At 43.6% G+C, this 20,957-nt stretch overlaps 2 protein-coding genes across 3 annotated transcripts; both read right to left on the reverse strand.

The window, feature by feature from the left end:
• Nucleotides 1-593: 593 nt before the first annotated feature.
• On the reverse strand, nucleotides 594-13,512 carry arrdc1b (arrestin domain containing 1b). Of its 2 annotated transcripts, none has more exons than XM_086134863.1 (8): nucleotides 13,163-13,512; nucleotides 6,718-6,828; nucleotides 5,368-5,418; nucleotides 4,306-4,460; nucleotides 3,786-3,968; nucleotides 3,453-3,629; nucleotides 2,386-2,842; nucleotides 594-1,902 (listed from the first exon to the last, which is right to left on the reverse strand). In XM_086134863.1, the coding sequence occupies exons 1-8, from the start codon at nucleotides 13,362-13,364 to the stop codon at nucleotides 1,838-1,840; spliced, it is 1,401 nt and encodes a 466-aa protein (XP_085990989.1). In that variant the 5' UTR covers nucleotides 13,365-13,512; the 3' UTR covers nucleotides 594-1,837. The 2 variants fall into 2 exon arrangements, with proteins under 2 accessions (XP_085990989.1, XP_085990990.1); XM_086134864.1 differs by having other exon boundaries at nucleotides 13,337-13,511.
• Nucleotides 13,513-16,215: 2,703 nt separating this feature from the next.
• LOC147191470 (glutamine synthetase-like) lies at nucleotides 16,216-19,265 on the reverse strand. The gene is made up of 7 exons (XM_086134767.1): nucleotides 18,986-19,265; nucleotides 18,394-18,568; nucleotides 17,967-18,128; nucleotides 17,711-17,857; nucleotides 17,121-17,248; nucleotides 16,807-17,006; nucleotides 16,216-16,596 (listed from the first exon to the last, which is right to left on the reverse strand). Exons 1-7 carry the CDS (start codon nucleotides 19,064-19,066, stop codon nucleotides 16,278-16,280), a joined length of 1,212 nt encoding a protein of 403 aa, XP_085990893.1. The 5' UTR covers nucleotides 19,067-19,265; the 3' UTR covers nucleotides 16,216-16,277.
• Between the last annotated feature and the right edge of the window lie 1,692 nt (nucleotides 19,266-20,957).

The following is a 20,957-nucleotide window of genomic DNA, read 5'->3' on the forward strand; positions in this document are numbered from 1 at the left end:
TCTTGGCAATGGTGAGAATTGCACACATTTTCTGCAGTAATTCCAGCAGGTGTAAGTCTGTTGTTTCTGCTTTGCACCTTTAAAGCAACATTGGTATACATGAAGTGTGTTTGGCATAGTCCACATTAAGCTACAGAAGCAGCTCTTGACCTACTCCCTGATGGAGAGGAAGTAACGCCATTAAATGCTCCAACAGTGGATGACGAGGCCCAGAAGAGTAGAGCGCTTGCAGATGGCAACAATATCTGCTAAAATCATAAAATAGGGCTGGGATTTGTGTCTGAATTCACGCTTGACGAAATTAATTGTAAACAAAAATAACAATGCAGTCGATACATTCAGATGAGCAGGTCTGCAGCTCTCTCTCCCAAAGTCCATGTGAAACAAGTTGACGAAAATGGGCGTCATGCCAGAAATTACATTGCTGCATGTCATGCTGGCAGAGTGATGACAAGATAAATAAATGGAAGTGAAAACAAACTTGTCACCATATCTTTAAGGCTACATCCTGCCACCATGCACAGGAAACAGGTTTAATGCGTGAATATTACAACTGCAAAAGATGATCAAGGACAGAAAATGGGATGCGTGAATAAAAAGACAGTTGATTTTTATTGAACGTAATTGAGTTGCATGGCTCCTTCAAAAAATTAATTGCTCACATCTGACTTGCAGTATGGGATCCTGTTATTTAGCACAGGTCTCTAGAGCGGCTGTCTTCCGTCTGCTCGGTTTCTTTCCTTATTTTTACTCTTTTGCACCACAGACCGCTTTTGAGTATGGACATATTTCGACAGACAGGCGAGGCAGTGGTGCGGCAAAGTGGGTATAACCGTCTCGCCGGTGGCCCTGCTACGATGTGTTGGGCCGTTCTGCTAAAATCGCCCAGGCCTAGAATACAGACAAAGAAATGGCTACTAATACTGGCCCGAAGGCAACATACTATCACAGCACCACCCAAGGCACACAGCATTTGTCAGAAAGAGAAGCAGTGTTCAAAGCCTTTTGCGGCTTCCGGTTGAACGCCATCCTCGGCTGGCCTTTCTGCCTTGGAGCTCATTTACATGCTCATCCACCAGTGATGAGGGCAGGTCTCCTCTAGCGTCATCCGTGTCAGGCTCATCCACTGCAGCTTAGTCCAAGTCTGCCATATAATCTGCAGCAAGTCAAATTATTTGTCCATCTGATGTTGTGATTATCTCCGCAATTGGGGCTATGAACATAATCCATTGTCGGCACTCCCTCCGTATCCGGGACAAATTCCTTTGTGGGTGTAAGATGAGGCCTTTTCATGGGACATATTCTCCCCAAGGGAAAAAAACTCCTCCCAAAGGCAGCCGAAGAAGGCTCTGGGTTTGGTCTCTCTCATATGATGTTTGTACCGGTAATTGTCAATTCCTACGTTGAACAGCGGTCCAGTCACAGACCATCACTTATCACAATTCCAGGTTCTCCAATGTTACGGTGCCCATGTGGGCAGGCGATAACCCACACAGACAGTCTCTGGTAGCGGTCCGTGCAGGTTACTTCAGGAGACTCGGACCTGCTGTTTGGCTACGATGGGCCAGTTAGCGCACGGAAAAACAAAATCAAACTGGGTTGACATCGCTTTTTCACTTTTTAAAAAAAATCTTAATTTAAGGAGAGTGGCGTTAAGACGCTCTGTCCATCACCGTCTGATTGGATGTGTGATCAAAATGCTATTCTTGTTTTTACAATCAGACACGATCCCTTTTTATTTGTAGAGGACATCTTTGGTGTTTTGGAGTTGGTCCTGTTTTCACAAGTGAATTTCCATGAGGCGGAGCTGTGAGCGGTTCTTCATCCGCTGCTTTTTCTATTGTCCACCGGTTAAATTGAAGTTGGTGCTACTGCAGCTTTCTTCGTAAGTGGGTGGAGGTTCTGGGACACAGAGATATAAACAGAAGAGGATGTCATGTTGCATTCATTTCATGATTCATTTCCAGAAGTTGCTTCATCACCCGCTTTTTGTTCTGTGGTCTATTTTTTTAAACTGAAGCTGGTGCTGCTGCACCTTTCTTCATAAGTGGGTGGGAGGCTCTGTGACACAGACTTAAACCAGATAGGGAGACTTTCAGAGACCTTGAAAAAATCTACATAGTAAAAATGTATAATGCACAATAGGACATTTGAAACACCGATACTGAAAGCTAAATACTTTCAGCAACAACAACTTTGCAGTTTTGTTATACACAAAAAGTCTTGCTCTGGGGTTAGCTGCATTCTCACCCTTGATTCAAATGAAATATAATGCGGGGTGAAAATGGGATAACTAATTCTATTCATATTTCTTTTTTTTTTTGGTGCTTAGAAGAAATTGAAATGTACACAAAACAAACATTTCCGAGCATGTATCGCACTTACCATGAGGATAGTCCCAACTGCTGTACTCTGGAGGCAAGATGAGAGAAGAGGAAGTGGGCATAGGCGTGGGGTCTCCGTCGGTGAAGAAAGGTATGGTGGCCCCGGTTGAGACACAGAACAAGGGGGCAGAAGCGTTGGGCTGTCTGCGGCCAGGTAGCAGCACTGAACTGGGCGCGTGGCTAAAAGCGCTCGGGGACATGGTGACGGGCTGACCAGAGGGATCTTGCTGAGAATGACTCTTGGTGGGGATCTCTTCGCTGGCGGCACCGCCGGCGCACAGCTCTTCATCGTCCTCAGCCGGAGGGGCGCTGGGTGTCACCCCTGCTGCGTCGGGTTCGTCTGCCACCCCGCAATGATCTGGACTAGAAGGTACAGTCCTTATTGGCGACAAGTTCACCGCGATGTTGCCAATGTAGATGGGCAGGGTGACAACCGCATCCGGAGATTTTAGCGCTACCTGCAATCACCAAAAATGACCGTCTATAGTTTTTCATTGCAGCTGCATAATCAATCGATGGCTTCTGAAATACATTTTATTGACTAGTCAGCAGAAAGTGTTAGCGTTGCGAACCTTGAACGAAGCCTGAAGTAAAATCAACAGTCGCTACTACCTTCGCAGTTACTCGCAAACCGTGGCCGCTCAGTGGGAGAGAGCAGACAGCGGAAAAAAATACAGGGCACAATATGGCAACTGCATTCAGGTCCGAGTTTGTAAAATGTGCAATTTTAATATTCTTATCTATTGAATGATGCCAAAAAAACAAAGGGACTATAGTGATGCGCTTAAAGACAGTCCTGAGAATATTCGTCCCACAGTTCATGTCTCTTAATCAAACGAAAGCTCTAAATGGGTAAGTATTGCATACCGATTATCGACACGTCTGGAAAAGTTCTCATACTATCATAAAAAGTTGCAGAAATTTTGCGACAAAGCAAATAATTGCCACCTTTTTGACCAACAACATTTTCATTAGTAACCTCCCCGGGCACAAAGTAAAATGAGCGCCTGGGGAAATGTCAAGATACTCTCACAACTGGACCAAACACAAACAAGCAGCCCCACGAACCTGAATGAAATAGTCAACATCAATGAGGCTGCAGCCTGTTAGCGCTGACTGAGGAAGAGGTGGGACAATGATCTGTTCTCTCCACTCAGCGTGTTTTCCTGCCTTCACGCCGGCTCCCTCCACCTCCGCGATGGTTCGCAGGTCAAACACGTGCCGCTTGGTCTTATAAGTCACTTTCTGGGTAATATATGATCAACAACGACACGGAAACATAAATGGTGTGGCAGACACCGCAAAGCATATGACACATCTCTCCAGCGATTTCGCAGGGTCAAACACCGCTAACCATTTTGCCTTCCACTAATGACATTTTGAGTAGCTTTCAGGCTTTACCTGTATGAGACTCGCCAGTACACATCCCGTGTCTTTTCCAGACTTGTTGTGGATCTCGGCGGCTAACTTGATCACCTGACCGGGGATATAGCCCCTGAGGTCACTGCGAGCTTTCAACATAAGGGTCCCGGACTTCACCAGAAGGTAGTTAAATTTCTTCGTGGTGACAGCGTAGCTCAGGTGCTGAAGGGAGGAGACAGGGAAGCAAGTTGAACGACAGTTGCAATTTCTCAAGCAATTGTGTGTGAATGCCGAAATGCTGACTGGAAAAAAAAAATGAAAGCGTGTGGAATTACAGTATGTGGAATGCTCATCAGTGATATTGAAAGATATGAATTGTGGAAAAAGATGTTCGCTATAATTGAATGGCAATGATTGTCAGAAACTGACAGCATTCTGTCACATCACATGCTAACAATGCGCCACTGGGCTGCACTGATCTATCTGCCTCAGATGTGAAATCAAATAAGGCTTCAACACAGCTAAAGGTTAATGTTTGGTTGATAAGATCTGCACTTACGTCAATGTCCAGCACCTCATTAAGGTTGAGCAGGTTGAGGAGGTAGAAGGGCCTCTGGGCTTTGTAGTCCTTGGCAAAGCGTGGCGTGTCAATAGCAGCCTTCACACGGTAAATAATCTTTCCAAACGGTCCTTCGAAAGAAGTTGGCGCTGCAGCTGATGGAATGCCAGGAGAAAGGAACTTGAATACCTAAAATGCACTCGCCGTGTTTTGTCTCAACCACATTTTGGGGACTCGAGAGAAGAATATTGAAGGACGCAGAAGGAAAGAACTCGAGGGTGTAAAATAAATACAGTCTGGGTAAAATCTACACAGTGTTCGGGGTAAGATTTGGAATAAGAGCCGCAGCCTTTTGCCTGCTGTGGTATTCCTTCTAGCCTGCTCCTCGCTGAGAAGTTTCTCCGGGGATAAGTCTGCTGCTGATGTCAATAAGCATTAACCAGGAGAGGCAAGGTGGCTGCAGGCATCGTGCAGACAGCCTGGCAGCAGAGGCATAGAAAGCAGCAGACTAAAATCCCCTGGAGAGATGCTACACGCGGAGACTCATCGTATCCCATTTGCATCCAAGTAACAGGTTGATTGATTTTGGGTCAACCGTTCTGATAATGACGCCTCAATGTCATAGACCAAATATCATGCGCAAATATAGAAAGGGACAAAGCTTGACGCTGGAGTTTAGTTCACCTTGACACTTTCGAAGAATCACCCACTAGCTCCCGCTTACGCAAAGTCTTACTGTCAGAGAGCATGAGAGGGGGCGAGGAAAAGCAAGGGGGCATGACGACCAATTAATCCCCCAGTGCGCAGCAGGAGAGGGACTAAAAATACACCAAACCCCTTGTGTCTTAGCCCACGCAAAGTGTGCGCGTGAGAGATAGCAAACTTCATTCTAAGCGCGCTGTTCTCTGGATCTGCTTTGTGTCATAGTGCACCGTGTTATCGGTTGTACTGGATGTCTAATAAAAGCCCATACAACAATTGAAGTCATACAACAATTGAAGTAGCAACGTCGCACCGCAAATAAAAATGAAATTAAACAGGCCGTTGAAAGAAAGTTCACACCTGGGATGAGAAACTGGAAAGGGAAATTGTGTTCGCCTGCTGCCAGACTTCCTGTGGGGGGGGGGGGGGGGGACAAAAACAAACAATTGATCACTTACAGTGCAGAGCAAACGCAAAAAAATGGAAAACCATTCACTCGCGCTGAGGTAAGCACAAGTGTCAGTACCCGATTGTACCCACATGCAAACATTGGATATCCAGGTGGTGCCACGCCTATTTTCCCCGTGGGAGTGCGTTTCACCGATAAGAGGTTATGTTCCGCAAAAGACGGTTGTACTGATATGTTGTTTGAAGTGACTCACTATCAACTGAAACTTGCCAACATGGGAGGATTAATAGCACCATGAGTAATGGCAAAAACAGGCGGTGGGCAAAGCATTTTTCAGCAAAGTTAATCAATGATGAGGGGGGGAGGGGGGGGAGCAGCCATCGACCCACAGAATGAGCGCATTCATCTGAAAGCGATTCTTCATGAATATAATGTCTACGCGATGTCAAGGTGTGTGGGTGTAGGGGGGGGGGGGATCAGGTATGGGTTATGCAAATTAGGGCGCTGTGGGCAATCGCTGTCATTTAGAATGTATTCTGATTCATCAACCTATGCACAGCGATGGATGGATTTGTTCACGTTTAAACTTATGATGCCTTTTCTAGAACTACTTTCTCCAGGCTTACGGTTGCCCCCCCCCCCCACCCCCATGTGCCTCATGGTGTGTGAATCTGTTTTCATGTAGTCATCTCGCTGTAATTTAGTGTATCAAATGATGATTCACCAGTTTGGTGGCAGAAAAATGACATCAGGGAATTGGAAGGTTAATGTATTCTTTTTTTTCAATTCACTTTGGATTTTTTTTTTGTCTGTTTAAGAGAGCATAGCGGTGGTATCTGTGTGCTAGTTATTCACCTCACTTGTCTCTCCCTCTGCTTAGGTTGCTTAGTCCTTGGGGCGAAGCAGGCCATTTTCGAACGAGATTGAGATACGGGAAAAAAAAAAGGCAGTGATAAGGGGGAGGACGGAGAGAGACCGTCTCATGCATTATTTATGTCCTGCTCTGTTAGGAGTGAACTAAGGGGTTTAATTGGGTTGGACTATTGCTCTCATTCTCATGGATTTACAAATGTAAAGTTTCTTTTTTTTTTTTTTTTAACCTATATGCCTGTAACTACCACGACGACTACAATTACACAACCATAGATTTATTTTATCTGAAACAATTATTGAATTGAATTGAATAAACATTGAACATTCAGTAACCTCAGCACCACATTGTGCATGCTGGAATCACTGAAATTTAGAATAATTAAATGATGGCTGCGCAAACAACAGGGTTAGACAGATGTTTAAATCACCTTTGTCAGCAACAGACAAAGTGCTGTTGAAGTACTGCTCCTCAATAGTCCACGACGTGTCGTTCACTTTGTTGGAGATCCCGCACGAGCCCTGACAGGTCACCTTGATGGCTATAAAAACAATAAGAGGAAGTTGTGACCGAGATCAAATTTCTAATTTCCGCGATTAATAAAAGACACGTAATAAGGAAGTAACCAAAAAATAAAAATAAATAAAAGGTCTGCCGATACCCAGCACATGGTTGAGCTGCACATTTTATTATTATTTTAATAATTCTATCCACATTTCCATCCGTTGATTTTACAAAAACAGGACACTATTTCAAACAAAAATCGGCCGATCGCAATCGGTGGCCGATCATGGGGAGCAGCATTAATAAAGGCCATCACATCTGGAGTGTTAGGTTGGAGAGTACGTCTGCAGTGGGATCACAGTCCCTCTGTGTCATCTCTCATCGACCCCTTGAGTCTGGGAGGATATGAAAACCATCTCTCAAAACACACACACACACACACGAACACCAGCCACAGGATAAAACAAAGAGGCAGCCATGCAGCAGTATGAAAAGCTAATTTCAAATATTTATTTCAACCTCAGTCCTTAGCCCTGAGCCTGGGTATAAAAAAATGCAGTGAAAGAAAAGGTAGAACATCATTTATTTTCAAGAAGATGAGTAAATATTGTCAGTCATTTCATAAACACGTATACAAAATGACATTTGTGTGCTACAACGATTCGTTTCTGTTGCGAGTTGCCAATTGTTGTGCATCGACTGTGGTTCGACACGCTTGCGTGAGTTGAGGTTGTGCAAAACATCACCAAGCATTACAGTATTTGGAAAAATCCTATGCAACAGAGAGCAACTGACCAAGCATTCCGTTGCACCTTTGAATTACACTAGTGTTGCGTAATGAACGCGGAAACGCACGAGGAGGCAGATGGCCTCGCTAGATTGTTGGCGCAACTTCAGGGAGGGAGAGGCTCTGACAAAAAGCACGAAACACAGCTGAGTCTTCTAATGATGACAGACAAATGAGGATTATTTATAGCACACACACACACGTATACATACTACATACATACATACATAGATGCACACTGTATGTGTGTGTCTGCATTGATTTGAATACAATACAGTAGCTGTCTTTATTCTAAAGTTATTTATTCTACTAAAAGTCAGTTCAATTGGTTCGCATCCAGGAAGAAACTACAGATTTCCCTGCCTTGGGGGGATTTCAACAGACTGTCTGTCGACCGAAAAAACTGTGGGCAGTGTCTCGACAGATTCGTGGAGCCAGAGGGGCCATGACAAAAGGATGACACATTTGGTTGAGTATCCACCCAAAGAAAGAGGATCGACTGTATCTGTAAAATCAGTGAGTCACCATTGAAGACGAGTAAAAAAAGAAAAAAAAGGAGAACAACTCACAAGTCTGTTTTGGAAAAATAAAAAAGGCCGTAACAATACACCACACACAGAAATTCAGATTTGTTTCGCAGTAACGGTATTTAAATATATTTATAATTTAACATGTACTTGAGGCTGAAAAAGCAAAGTGCGCATGAGTGCAGTCAATGAATGGAGACTTGAGCTTCGCAAATTTCCGCACTCGCCATTCAACTGTATTTCCAGTGTAAAAATCACATGAACGATCAGTGTTTGATCTCGGAACTGGTTAGCTCAGTTTGTATCTAGCCGAAGCCAGTGGTGCCCAAACCTTTTTGTGTCACGGATCAGTTGAGACATGCACATGCTGTTTGCGGGCCGCCAACCATTGCTTTTTAAATTGCCAGTTTTAAAGCACTCGTACTGACAACAAAGGTAATTATACTGTAATTTAACGTTTTGTTTTTTATGAATTTCAAACTGTGTTATGTACATCAAATGAAGTAACGCAGTGAACTACTAAAAAAAAATGGACCAATCAGGAATAATTGGTGCAGGAAACAGTCCTCACCAGCACCGATGAACATCCAGGGTATGGACATAAAGAGGGTGACCTCCTACAAGTACCTAGGTGTTCTTCTGAACAACAAACTGGACTGGTCTACAAACACGGACACCCCGATTAGGAAAGGACAGAGCCGACTCTTCCTCCTTAAGACTTTCTATAACTCGGTGGTGGCCTCGGCCATCCGTTATGGCATTGTCTGCTGGTCAGGCAGCATCTCAGCCCGGGACAGAAAGAGACTGGAGCGACTGGTCAAGAAGGCCAGTTCTGTCCTGGGTTGCTACCTTGACACTCTGGAGGAGGTGGGCAACAGAAGGATGCTAACTAAGCTAAAAGCTATGATGGACAGTCCCTCCCACCCTCTCCAGCCCGCCCTGACAGCACTAGGTAGCTCCTTCAGCCAGAGACTGTTACGCTCGTTCCTACCAACTGCTGTCAGGCTGCTGAATAAAAAAATAGCAACAATAATATTATTAATAATAATTAAATGATGTGGAAAACAACTGTAAATAGCACTGTGATTTATCCATTTTGTATTTATATTGCACTTAATTGAACGGTGTTTGTTTTTTCTTCTTCTTTCTGCCTACATTCTTGCTGCTGGAGGCTGTAAATTTCCCCAGTGTGGGACAAATAAAGGATAGCTTATCTTATCTTTATCTTAATAATAAATCCACTTCATCATGTCACCATAATAATACTACAGTTGTGATCCTATACATATGCCGTTAGCATCATCGCTCCTTGCAAATGTGACTGGTGACACGACTGATTGTTGCTTTCATCCGGTGGCTGCCGGCTAGTTATTAGCGACTGAACTGCATGATTCCGAGCATGAAAGATAAAAGGACCAGATCTAGAGGCGCTCCCAGATACCCTTTCAATGCGCAAATAATTTCATGGAGCCGCACAACAGTGAGGTTAGCACATCTTAAAGTGGAATAGGCTAAAACACATGAACGTCCAGCCGGGGCCACAGAATGAACGGTTGCAACCTCCAGGGGAGAATGTCTTTCACCAGTGCTCAGGATGTAATGTGTCCAACATGCTCTGACTCAGCAGCCAGCTGGATTTGTTACCAACACATTGGAGTTCATCCAAATCCTCTTTATGGTTGAGTGAGAGCGTACGCAAGCAGAGACAATCCCGGTGCTACAGAGAGAGGTGATGTCGTCAACTGTCTAGATGGGAGTTGAAAACTTGACTAGAATCGGTGGAATCTAGTCAAATCTAATTGGCGACGATTACGGCTCGAAGGACCAAAATGAAAATCACCTGGAGTATTTCCACATCCAGCCGAACGTGACTGCCGCCTGATCAAATTCCATGACAGGATCATTTTTAAATTTCCAAAACCCGGCCATTCGACTCACTTTGGTCTTTTAGCGAGCAACATTTTATAAGGGCGGATCGACCAGCCTGCGCTCGTTGAGCTCTTCTTGTTGATCACCCAATGCAGGAATTCCATCCTTCAGGGCATATTTCCCTGTTAAGGTTCGCACCTGTTTTGCACCACCGATGTTATCTTGGCCACGTGCTCATCCAAATGCACACTGAGTGAATGATAAAACCTTCGTACGGAAAGTCCCGAGTTAACGATGGATCAAAAAACACAAAACGAGCAATAAAATGTTTTCCAAAATGCAGAGAGCACACAAATCATCACAGGCAGACATTTTGTCAGCTGGTAAAGGAAATGTTTTGGAAATTTGAGCAGACAAGAGTAATCCAATTAATGCCTTTACAAATGTTATTACAGATAAAGTGTCGAATTTAGTGCCATATATCGGTGAATTTATAGGATGCAACGACCTAAACTACAGTGCCTTTGATGCAGACTCTGTTAGTCAACTTTTCGTTGCTCATAGGCAGTTATTTTGATTCAAAGGGCTGACATGGTGTTTTGCAAACATAACAAAAGAAGCTTCAACTGCCATCACCCAAACAACGAACAGTCCATTATCTTTAAGAATGTGGTACATCTGCCATCCAGCTCTTCACAGATTGTTTTTAATTTTTGTTTTTTTTTTTCTCTCAAAACAAAAATCCTCCGGAAAACTCCCCACAGGCTGGTAACCCATAATTTGTTCTCATTTTCTTTGCAATGCGGTCAGATTAGATTGATAGAGGATTTACAGCCAAACACATCGACATGCACAATGCACACAAACAAATCCTTGCATGTTTGCATGCTGAGATAAGGTTTGTTTATCCCTGAAAAAGTGACATCATAAAAACAACCAGTGGTCATGTAGTATGTAATCCGCACATTGTCTTCCACACTATTTAAATATTTCATGAAACGAGTGCTCTACTTTGTCGATAGATGAATAATTTCACTGTTCTGAATTTCTCCACGGTTAGCGAGCAACCAGACTGGGTATCTGTATCGGACTGATACCGGCCTTATTTTAAAAGGTGTCAGGTACTGGTGGAGGCTCAGCTAACACGACAACAGGCCATGTTCAACTGGTCATGAATAACGGTTTCTTGTGAATCCACTTCAACGACTTTGAAGGGAAGACGATCAATAGAAATACGTACTCTCTAATGGTGTTATCATTAATAATACAGTGAGGCAGTCAATTTGGTCTCAAAAAACCGAGTGTGTTTCACACACAAAAGCACAAAGGACAGCGCAGCGCAGCGGAGACACTGAAACATACGTTCACAGTCCACCTTCACCTCTGATACCTGTGAACCGTCTCGAGTCTGCAAATGATGCTCGGAGCTTTATTGTCATGAGGGCTTGCCCCCTCTTTGTGCACATTAATGGTCTAATTCCATCTATCTTTCAACACCGTTGCTCATCCCACCCCCACCCCCCTGTCATCTCACTGGAATGATTCAACCTTGGTCGAGCAAGGGAAGAAAAGTGTATTGTACCAATGTCAATAACTGTCCAGGGTCACCCAACAAACCAACAGCAGCTAATTTAATAGTGGAATCCAAACGTAAAGGATTCGACGGGGATACAGACATTCCTGGTTCAGCATGAGTCAAGCATTCTCGGTGATTGAATAATCAGCAGTTATGCTTAAGAGGAGCACGCCATCGAAAGCAAAATGCAAGCTCAGCAATTACAGCACATTAATTCTGAAAGCCTGAAATGGAGTGCTACGTGGCAAACAGGTCAGAAGGACTGCAGGATTAGAACGCTACTCAATACAAACTACAGGTGAATCTCAAATTAGAATGCCATTGGGAAGATCATTTATTGCAGCAGTTCAATTCAAAAAGTGAACCTCAAATTGCACAACTTCCTAATTCAACACAGGAAAGAACGGACATCGTGGGAAGCTAACTCACTTCACGAGTACCCCCAGCCATCTTCCAGTTGACTGGCAGGGAAAGCAGACTACACCCAGGATTAGCCATGAGCCAAATGAAGAAAGACAAATGTTGACACTCACATTCGCACATATGGCTATTCAGAGGAAATTGATCCCACATTGGGGACATAAAAGTCAGCCATGTGAACCACGCCACGACCAATGACTGTTCTTGCGCAATATTTTGACATAACTCCACAACTTACTTTATACATACAATGAATTTGCTCGTATAGTCATCAAGTTGCATGGCTTCTGTTCTGTTTATTTTTTTCGTTGGGGTTTGTTCAAGTTTGCAAAACATTGCAAAGACGTTCGCCAGACATTCGCAAACAGTTCTAATGGTCGCAAACTATTTTTCTTGTCGCAAAAGAAACATTGAACGTGTTCGGGTTCTTTTTATGACGACACGAAAAGATGTTTGAGACTATTAAAATTGTCGGCGAACGTCTTTTGGACCATTTGCGACATTGGACGGACCCTGACGAAAGAACATTCGTGAGATGCACGCACACACTTGCGCAACTTCGCCGAGACACGTCCTTTTAAGCATTTGCGTGTATGGCAAGATACTGTTCAGCTTTTTGCTTGCCGACAAATGACCGCCAAAGTATAATAGAGTTGAAATTATCACATGTCACATATCGCATGTCATCAATTATCACAGAAGAATCCCCAAGGATCATTGCCATACAATGGACACATTGTTCATTTCAAGGGCAACTCGTGAGAGCCTGCACTTTGCTCATCTGTTATTCTCAGATGCCTGAATTCTCTATTTCCCATTTCTGTCAGAAAAAAAAAACATTTGAAATGCACATCCCCATCTTCTACAAACGCGTTTGACGCATCGCACGACCCGCTATTCAATTTGCAACTGTTCATCTCCAACCAGACAAATTCAAGCAGGATGTAGTCCAGGATGTGGCTTTCACGCGTCTTGATAACTAAACACCACCGAGTTGCTCTGAAGCCTCCAGGGGGGGAATAAAATACAACATCAACAACTACAACGGAGTAAAAAATATGCACAGGCACTTTGAACGCATGGTCGCGACAGCACGATTGACGAGCAAGCGAAAAACTTTGCCCACGTTCGTGTGTCCCCGAGCGCTTCACCGGACCACACTCCTCTCTCCCTTTCGAGCGGACATTATTACCTTTGTACTGCAGCGAGTTGCTGATTCGAATTTTGACAGCTCCGCCGATCGACTCTCCAGGACTGTAAACCACCTTGTTGTTGGCGAACGTGATGTCAAATTCTTGTAGCTTTCCCATGACTACGCTCCGACACTCGTTCGCTTTAAGGCGAGACGCGATGCTTTGACTCTCACCTGCTGCCGCGAGGAGAATTGACGTCATCGAACGGTGCGTTGGCAGTCATGGGAGGGACAAACTCACTTATCTGACGGTCAAGATCGGTTGTATAAATGCACGCTTGTTCGCGGTTGACCCGCATCAACGCTCACTCTGCTAACGCCTTTTCACTCTGTATCCTTGACAAACTGATCCTTGGGACGTAGTAGACAAGCAGAGATGACAAGGGGGGGGGGGGGGGGGGGTTGCCTTGCACACCGCCTCAAAGTTCTCAGCAAACACATGAGCAGCCAACCTCCTCTGCCTACAAGTAACTGTCAACATTTTAATCTGATAAAACGAGAAAAGCAACTCCCGGAGTCTTTATTGCCTAGCCATGATAACAAGTTGCAAGAATAATTACGCTGTAGTACAAATATTTGCCTGACTTGGAAGGTTCTGGTAAAAGGAGAGGTATCGATTTCAGTTCCATTGTTTACTTATTAAAATACGTTACTGTCAGCGTGGAGTTCATTTACATACTATACTTTTTTTTTAAATGAACAACATGCGGTAGAACAAACTCGAATAAATCCTGAACTGAAATGACCTTTTTATCAGAACTCTCAGTTGCTGTGCACTTCATGTTGTTGTTGTTGTTTTCTGCACTTCCTGTATTGATAAGCAACTATTGAAGTTACCGACATCGATTTCAGAATAAAACGACCACAAGCCTGATTCGCTTTGACTGATAACATGAGCGAGGATTTGACATATCCGTCAAGCAAGAGACATGACATATCTCAGTTATTAACAACCCACCAGGCAATTCATATTCTAGATAAGGGCCCTAAGACAGTTATTGCTCTGACGACAGACAAGCACAATGGTTGGCAAGTGACTTCCTTGTAGCCATGGAAATCTGCTGTGCCTTTTTACGTCTACTCACACTGCTTCTTTTGTTTCCCCGTAAAAGTGTTCACTCAAGCAGCTTCATGATTTAATGAGTCATTCTCAAGTAGTACTCCCAAGAGCGGTCGGATTATATATACAATACAATACAATACATGCTGATTTATATAGCGCTTTCACAACACAACCGACTGAGAGATGACATCTCAGCTTTAGTCCTTATCTGTCACAGTATGCGACAAGTTCTGGAAAGCAGTTTGTGGTGGTGAACAACAGGTGTAAAACTGGAGCCCACGATACGAGTGAGTACAGTATGTTTGACCTGGACGTCAATATTACTATACGAGCCACAGTAACTTGAAGATCAAGAATTTACCTCGTTTACATACTTACGTCGAAATACCCCAAGAATAAAAAAAAAAAAAAAAATACTATACTTTATTCACTTCCTTTCTTGTCTTGCATAAATCAGCCGGGGCCTCATCCCATATATGACTGAATGGTAAATCCATCTTTCGTTACCATGACGACCGGTTGCTGAGCTTTGCCACGACAATGATCATCTCGCTGGTTAATTGAGGGTCGAATCTGACAGGGCAGTGCATGAGTAACAGCAGGGGATGATGAGATATGGTCCCTGGGAGGGATATGCAAAAAAAAACTTTTTTTGGGGGGGGGGGTGTACAATGAAAAATGTAGACACACCCACGCACACACAAAAATACAACTCGAATGTATATTAGTTCATTGAGTCGCAGGGAAACATTTTTGGTTTGTCGGCGAAGGTAAATGTTTGAGTTTTTTGAGCGAAATGCAGACACCGGTATTTTAATTTATTTATTTTTTGCTTTCTGAACATTCCAAAAAGGAAGAAGAAACGATATTTTAACCTTTCCGAATTGGAATAGACTGCTGCGTTGCCAACTATGCACACCTTTTTACTTGAGTTCTGTTGTTCAGTACATACTGTTACGGAAGAGGATTAGGGCCAATGAAGAAAGAAAAAATAAGGTTGGCAAGATTCTCACTTTAATCTCAGAATTCTCACTAGAAACAACCTTATTTTTTCTTTCTTCATTGGCCCTAATCCTCTTCCGTAGAAAAGCATGACGTCGAACACGAGATAAACGGTGCCACGGGGATTAAGACTGTTGTTGCATAACTTTACACGATTCACGCGTTAAATTAATCGTGTGCAAAGTCAATACCACCACCTAGTGGTAATGTAAAAAAATTGATGTTTTACAGTAGAACATCAATTTAAAACATGAAAGTGGGTGTGTTAAGATCATTACTTTGAACTCACTAAGGTAAATGGGGTGCGTTTGACCCTAAGACCTTGTGGCCATGTGGAACAGTCCTTGAGTAAGACACTGAAACCCCACATAGTCCTGATGCTGCTTCTTCAAGAGGTGAATGAAACATTTTCAGGACATTGAGGACACATAGAAAAGTGCCACTCAAAAACACAGATGAATTCCTTCGCACCTCTCTCAAGCCATCGGTGCTCTCTGTCCAAGATTTTGACAGTGTTGTCCTCAAAAAGAATGTTCAGTCTTTTTGAGGTGCAAAAGTCCTGCCTTATAAAGACGGAAGCTGTATAAAAATTTTTAAAAAGTACCTCGGCTGTGGACTCAATCATCTACATGTCATGTTCAAGAAACACGGTGACTAAATATAGTTCATGCCACCAGAAACTGAATCTGAAGAATAAAATTTGAACTTAGTTTCACTCTCGTTTCGTCTCCCCGAGGGAAGACGTGAACTCTAAAGTGGCCCGCGACAAAAATTGAGTTTGACACCCTTGCTGCAAGTGCGTCATTGGGATTTTGCATGAGTTGACAAGGCCGTGGAAAACCCAATGTCCTCATTGTCAGTGTGTGCGTTCCACCCGTGCACGCGTAATTTTATTTTTATTCAAGTCGATGTAAGGGTACAAAAGTGTTTATGGAGGATTTAGAAATGAACAACACATGAACACTTAATTTATTCATGTACACTCAAAACCGACTCCTATTTGAAACAACGCTACGAGCAGACACAATCGACTAAGTCTCGCCATCTGATCTATTTGCCCTTCATTTCATTATCGTCGTCATCGACATCAAGCAGGCAGGTGCTTGCGATGGCCTCGGTCACAACGTACGGGTCGCAATTGGCTGCGGGGCGACGGTCCTCGAAGTAGCCTTTCTTGTCTTGACCCACCTGAAGAGGAATGCGGACGCTGGCCTTTCTGTTTGCGATCCCAGCTGAGAATTCTTTCACGTTGGAGGTCTCATGACGACCCGTGAGACGTCTCCTGTTGTCCTGACCGCCGCGTGGGTCGTACACTTTAATATGCTCCGCGTGCCTTTTGCTCAGCTTCTCGATGGCCTGCTCAATGTATCTGTCAGTCAAAAGTAGACGAGTGAAAGGGGGATTAATTGTTCAGAGTGTACATGTAACGTTTCATAAATATCTGGGGTTCCTATTTTTATTTCCCTTTTATTTGCCCCAAAAAATTGACTCAAGCCCCCCCCCTCCCCCGACATACACACACACAATGTTTTCTAATGATGGTCTCATACAGTATTTTTGGGGAGAACTGTTTACTTACTGCAGTCCTCCTTTTCCCCTCATCTTCTTGGTGCTGACGTTGGTGTGGCAACCTGAGCCATTCCAGTCTCCCTCGACAGGTTTGGGATCCAGCGTTGCAACAACTCCAAAATCTTCGCACACACGGTGCAACAAGAAGCGTGCGACCCACAGTTGATCACTCACGTCAATGCCTTCACAGGGGCCGACCTGGAACTCCCACTGAAGTTAGGAGTCGAGACGATGAAAAAAGTTCAAATGGCGAAGAGGTTCTCCGGAGATGGGAGACAAATAATCACCATGGCAACGCTAATCATGTTTTCTTCCAGCACTTGCCTGAGATGGCAAAACCTCAGCATTTGTTCCAAAGATCTTGATCCCAGCGTAGAGACACGCCTTGTAGTGACACTCCACAATGTCTCGTCCGATAGCTTTGTCTGCGCCCACTCCGCAGTAATAGGGACCTTAAAAAAGGGACATACTAAAAGTATTTCATGTCGACGTTGCTCTTAGGATGATGTGAACAGGGTAAGGCGCTTTGGAAACAGGAGGGCCACGGTTTGAGTCCAGCTGCAGAGCAATAAAAAGTGCAAATAATTGTGAGAGAGATGCTAGTCTGCATCCCGGATGCTGTCTAATTGCTGTGCCTTTGTGTCATGGCTTCCCCTTTTTCATGTGATTTACTTTTAAGAATTGCCAACTCCCTCCTGTGTAGTGAAGTACCGTACCTGGATGGTGTGAATTAACTTTATTAAAAAAAAAAAAAAAGAATTCCAGGGGTGAAATTCCTAGTGTTGATCCCCGTTGTTGGGGAACTGTTTAATTAATGTGCAACTCACCCAGGTCGTTCGCCACAATATGGGTGAGTGGGCAACTTTTGTCAAGTCACTCATCGAGTTGCAATACTGTCTTATCGACATACCGACCTTGGGGTGCAGGGAATCCATCTTGAGGCCAACCAAACGGACGCCCATTTTTTCCATTGAGTGTGTATTCCTGTTCAATTCCAAACCATATCTGGTGCTCTTTCACCTGGTCCATAACTTTCTTACAGCTTATGCGATGGTTTGTTTCTAAAACAAAAAACAACAACAACATACAAACACAGTTGCAGATTTCCTGCCTCGATATGAAGAATCACAAATATGAGGTAAAAAAAAAAAAAAAAAGTAAAGCGGGTACCTGCAGGATGGCGGTTGTACTTGAGAACTTCGCAGAGGACCAGTTTGTTGGGGTCAAGAGTCAACGGATCTCTGAACATACACACCGGGATGAGGTACATGTCGCTATTGGAGCCTTCGGATTGGGATGTGCTTGACCCATCGAAGCTCCATTCAGGAATATCTACCGGTAAGCAGATTCAGACATAAATCAGAGTAACACCAGAGGGTTAACTCAAATAAAAAGTCATTGCTGAATCATACCATCATTAAATTTCTACAAGCACACATTCAAGATCAAAACACTTCCCATCTCCTCTCTGACAACAACATTGTTGAATTACAGGATTAACCTCAACACTTAACATGCCCTTAAAGCAAAAAAACAAAAAAAAAAGAAAAAAGGTGTGGCAAAATCAACTATCATTAAAAGAACATATTTACAGTACCTTGTAAACTTTTTGGTTCAGCAGCCAGGGTGCGGGTTTTGTTGCGGAGCCCCTCTCCGGTTCCATCAATCCAGATGTAAGTCACCTGGCATTTGTCCCCTTGGGGAAGACTCATGTAATGCTTGCGCACAGCCTTGTTAAGACACGAGCTGATTGATGGTGATGTCATATTTACCTGGAAAAAGGTTTCCATCCTGTCATGGCATTTTATGACTTGGCGCAAATGTAATGTATCACTTTTTTTTGTCTTTATGTAAGGAGATCGGTTCAGAATGTTCATGAGTCACTTAACCATAGCTGTTCATTCTTTTGCAACTCTTTTTTTTTTCTTTTCTCACCAACTCAACAGAACAAAATGCATTTCTTTTCGTAGGTATTATCAATTGAAATTGTACAATTTTAGCGGTTAAATAGTCTAACTATTTATAGATACCCATAACCATCATAACCCCTCAAGGGGGAAAAGCATGGTTATTGCTACAGCTTTAAAACATCTTTTTTCTCTTCTGTTCCTATAGGAAACTCAAAGAAATTGCATCAATTGTATTCTTTAGCCATACGGCACGCATTCCACATAAAGCACGCAACTTACTTGGTTGGAGGTGACTTCAGTGATCAACAGAGAGCTCTCAATCAGCACAGGGCTGAACCTGTGTATGGTATTTAACTCCATGTAAATGAGCTGCGGTCATCTGGTCCAACGTAGAATGTGACATCACAGGCAGACGTGCGTGTGTGTGCATGCTTTTGTGCATGTGTAAGTGTCAGTGTGTGTGTGTGTGTGTGTGTGTGTGTGTGTGTGTGTGTGTGTGTGCATATATTATGAATTTCCCACTGTTCTCACTTCTATTAACTGTACTCTGCACTGGAATTATTAGGAATTAGACAACATTTGGGAATTATTAGGAAAAAACATCCATCCATCCATTTTCTGATCCGCCTTATCCTCACAAGGGTCGCGGGGCGTGCTGGAGCCTATCCCAGCCGTCTTCGGGCAGTAGGCGGGGGACACCCTGGCCGGTTGCCGGCCAATCGTAGGGTGGAATATACATGTTATCGAAATACTACTTCTTAAAATAAAGATACATTTTCCCAAATCCGATGCCTAAAACAAAGACAAACGAAGCCACTGAGTAGAATGTCAGTTTTCAGGATTCCAGCAATGAGCACAATCAAAGAATAAAAACTTCCAGTAGGCACGGGAAAATAAACTAATCATTCAGTACAATGCACAGCCTTAGCTGAGGTGAACAGAAGATCTGATGACAAACAAAAACCATCACCCATGAGGGTAGTCCCTGCGGATGTTAGCGGATCACTTGAGTTGTTCAGATGAGTCAAGGCTTCTAGCTCAGTGACCTTAATTAAATCAAGCATAATGATGGAAAGTCAACAACTACACTATCAGATATCAGCAATTTCACAAGCCTCAGCCGCACTTCTGAGCCACAACAGCAGCAAACGTCACAAAATACAAATTGCCATTGTGAGTCACTAGAAGCTCGTCGAGACTCCATCAAAGAACGTGACAGCACAAAGTGTGTGAAAGAGAATGAGGTGTAGGCGCGATTGTAGGTCACAATTGCAAAACAAACTTGGCCGTGTTTGTTTGCTTGACACTGTGTTGATGTTGTTTGTTATGAAACAGACTACTTCTTGGTTCATGCAGGGCTGGTTGAACATGTTTCTCCACGCATACATTTTATTTAACAGTTCTCATAAAGGCTTTCGGGTAATTGCAGCTTAATTCGGTCGACTGAGGGCAAGCGGCGGAGTACTAAGTAATTAAGTACCTTTTATTTACTGTGCGTAGCACTTTTCGTAGAGTCACAAAGTTTCAAAATAAAAATCACAAATATCATCCATTTAATACTGTCATAATAAGATGTACAGTATAAAAAAACATCAGGTTGTACTAAAATGTAAAATGCATCTCTTCTCGAGCTGTAGGTTGTACTTATTTTTGCCAGTTTTCAGCTAGTAAATGATTTTAGAAAGTGCTGGATGTGGCCATTATTTTTCTTGGAGGTCGGTGAGAAACAACACAGTATCGTTTTCCAGGCAGTTGGGCGACAGTTTTAAATTCTGCCATAAAAATCGGAGTTTTCGAACCACAGATCTTGGATGCATAAATGTCAGATAAATTTGACCAGCTCACCAAAAAAATGCAGCAAGGCAGCTATCTGGCACCGAACCGACTGGTGATTGGCTCATTGAAATCATGTGCTGTGTTCTGCGTCAAAGGGCATTCGAGTACTGCTGGGACTGTAAAGGGGGGGGGGGCAAAAAACAGTGGTTCCATACCCCATTGAAAACGTGTGTCCTTGACTGTTTTTTCTAGGCTCTTCTCATCATGCGTCTGGACTTGGTCGGGTCCCTGCCTCCCCTGCTACTCTTGACTCTCCGCCATGCTCCTTGACCCCCTTGGGCACTGCGCGGAAAACATGCAAATCACATTTAGCATTCTATAACGCGGCGATTCCCAACCAATGTGTCGCGGCACATGAGTGCGCCGTGAAAGATCAGGCGTGTCATGGCCAATGACTTGTGACATTGTGAATAGT

The sequence above is a fragment of the Hippocampus guttulatus genome, chromosome 17, assembly GCF_054856545.1.
Source record: "Hippocampus guttulatus isolate MCC_2025c chromosome 17, RoL_Hgut_1.0, whole genome shotgun sequence".
NCBI classification, from domain to species: Eukaryota; Metazoa; Chordata; class Actinopteri; order Syngnathiformes; family Syngnathidae; genus Hippocampus; species Hippocampus guttulatus.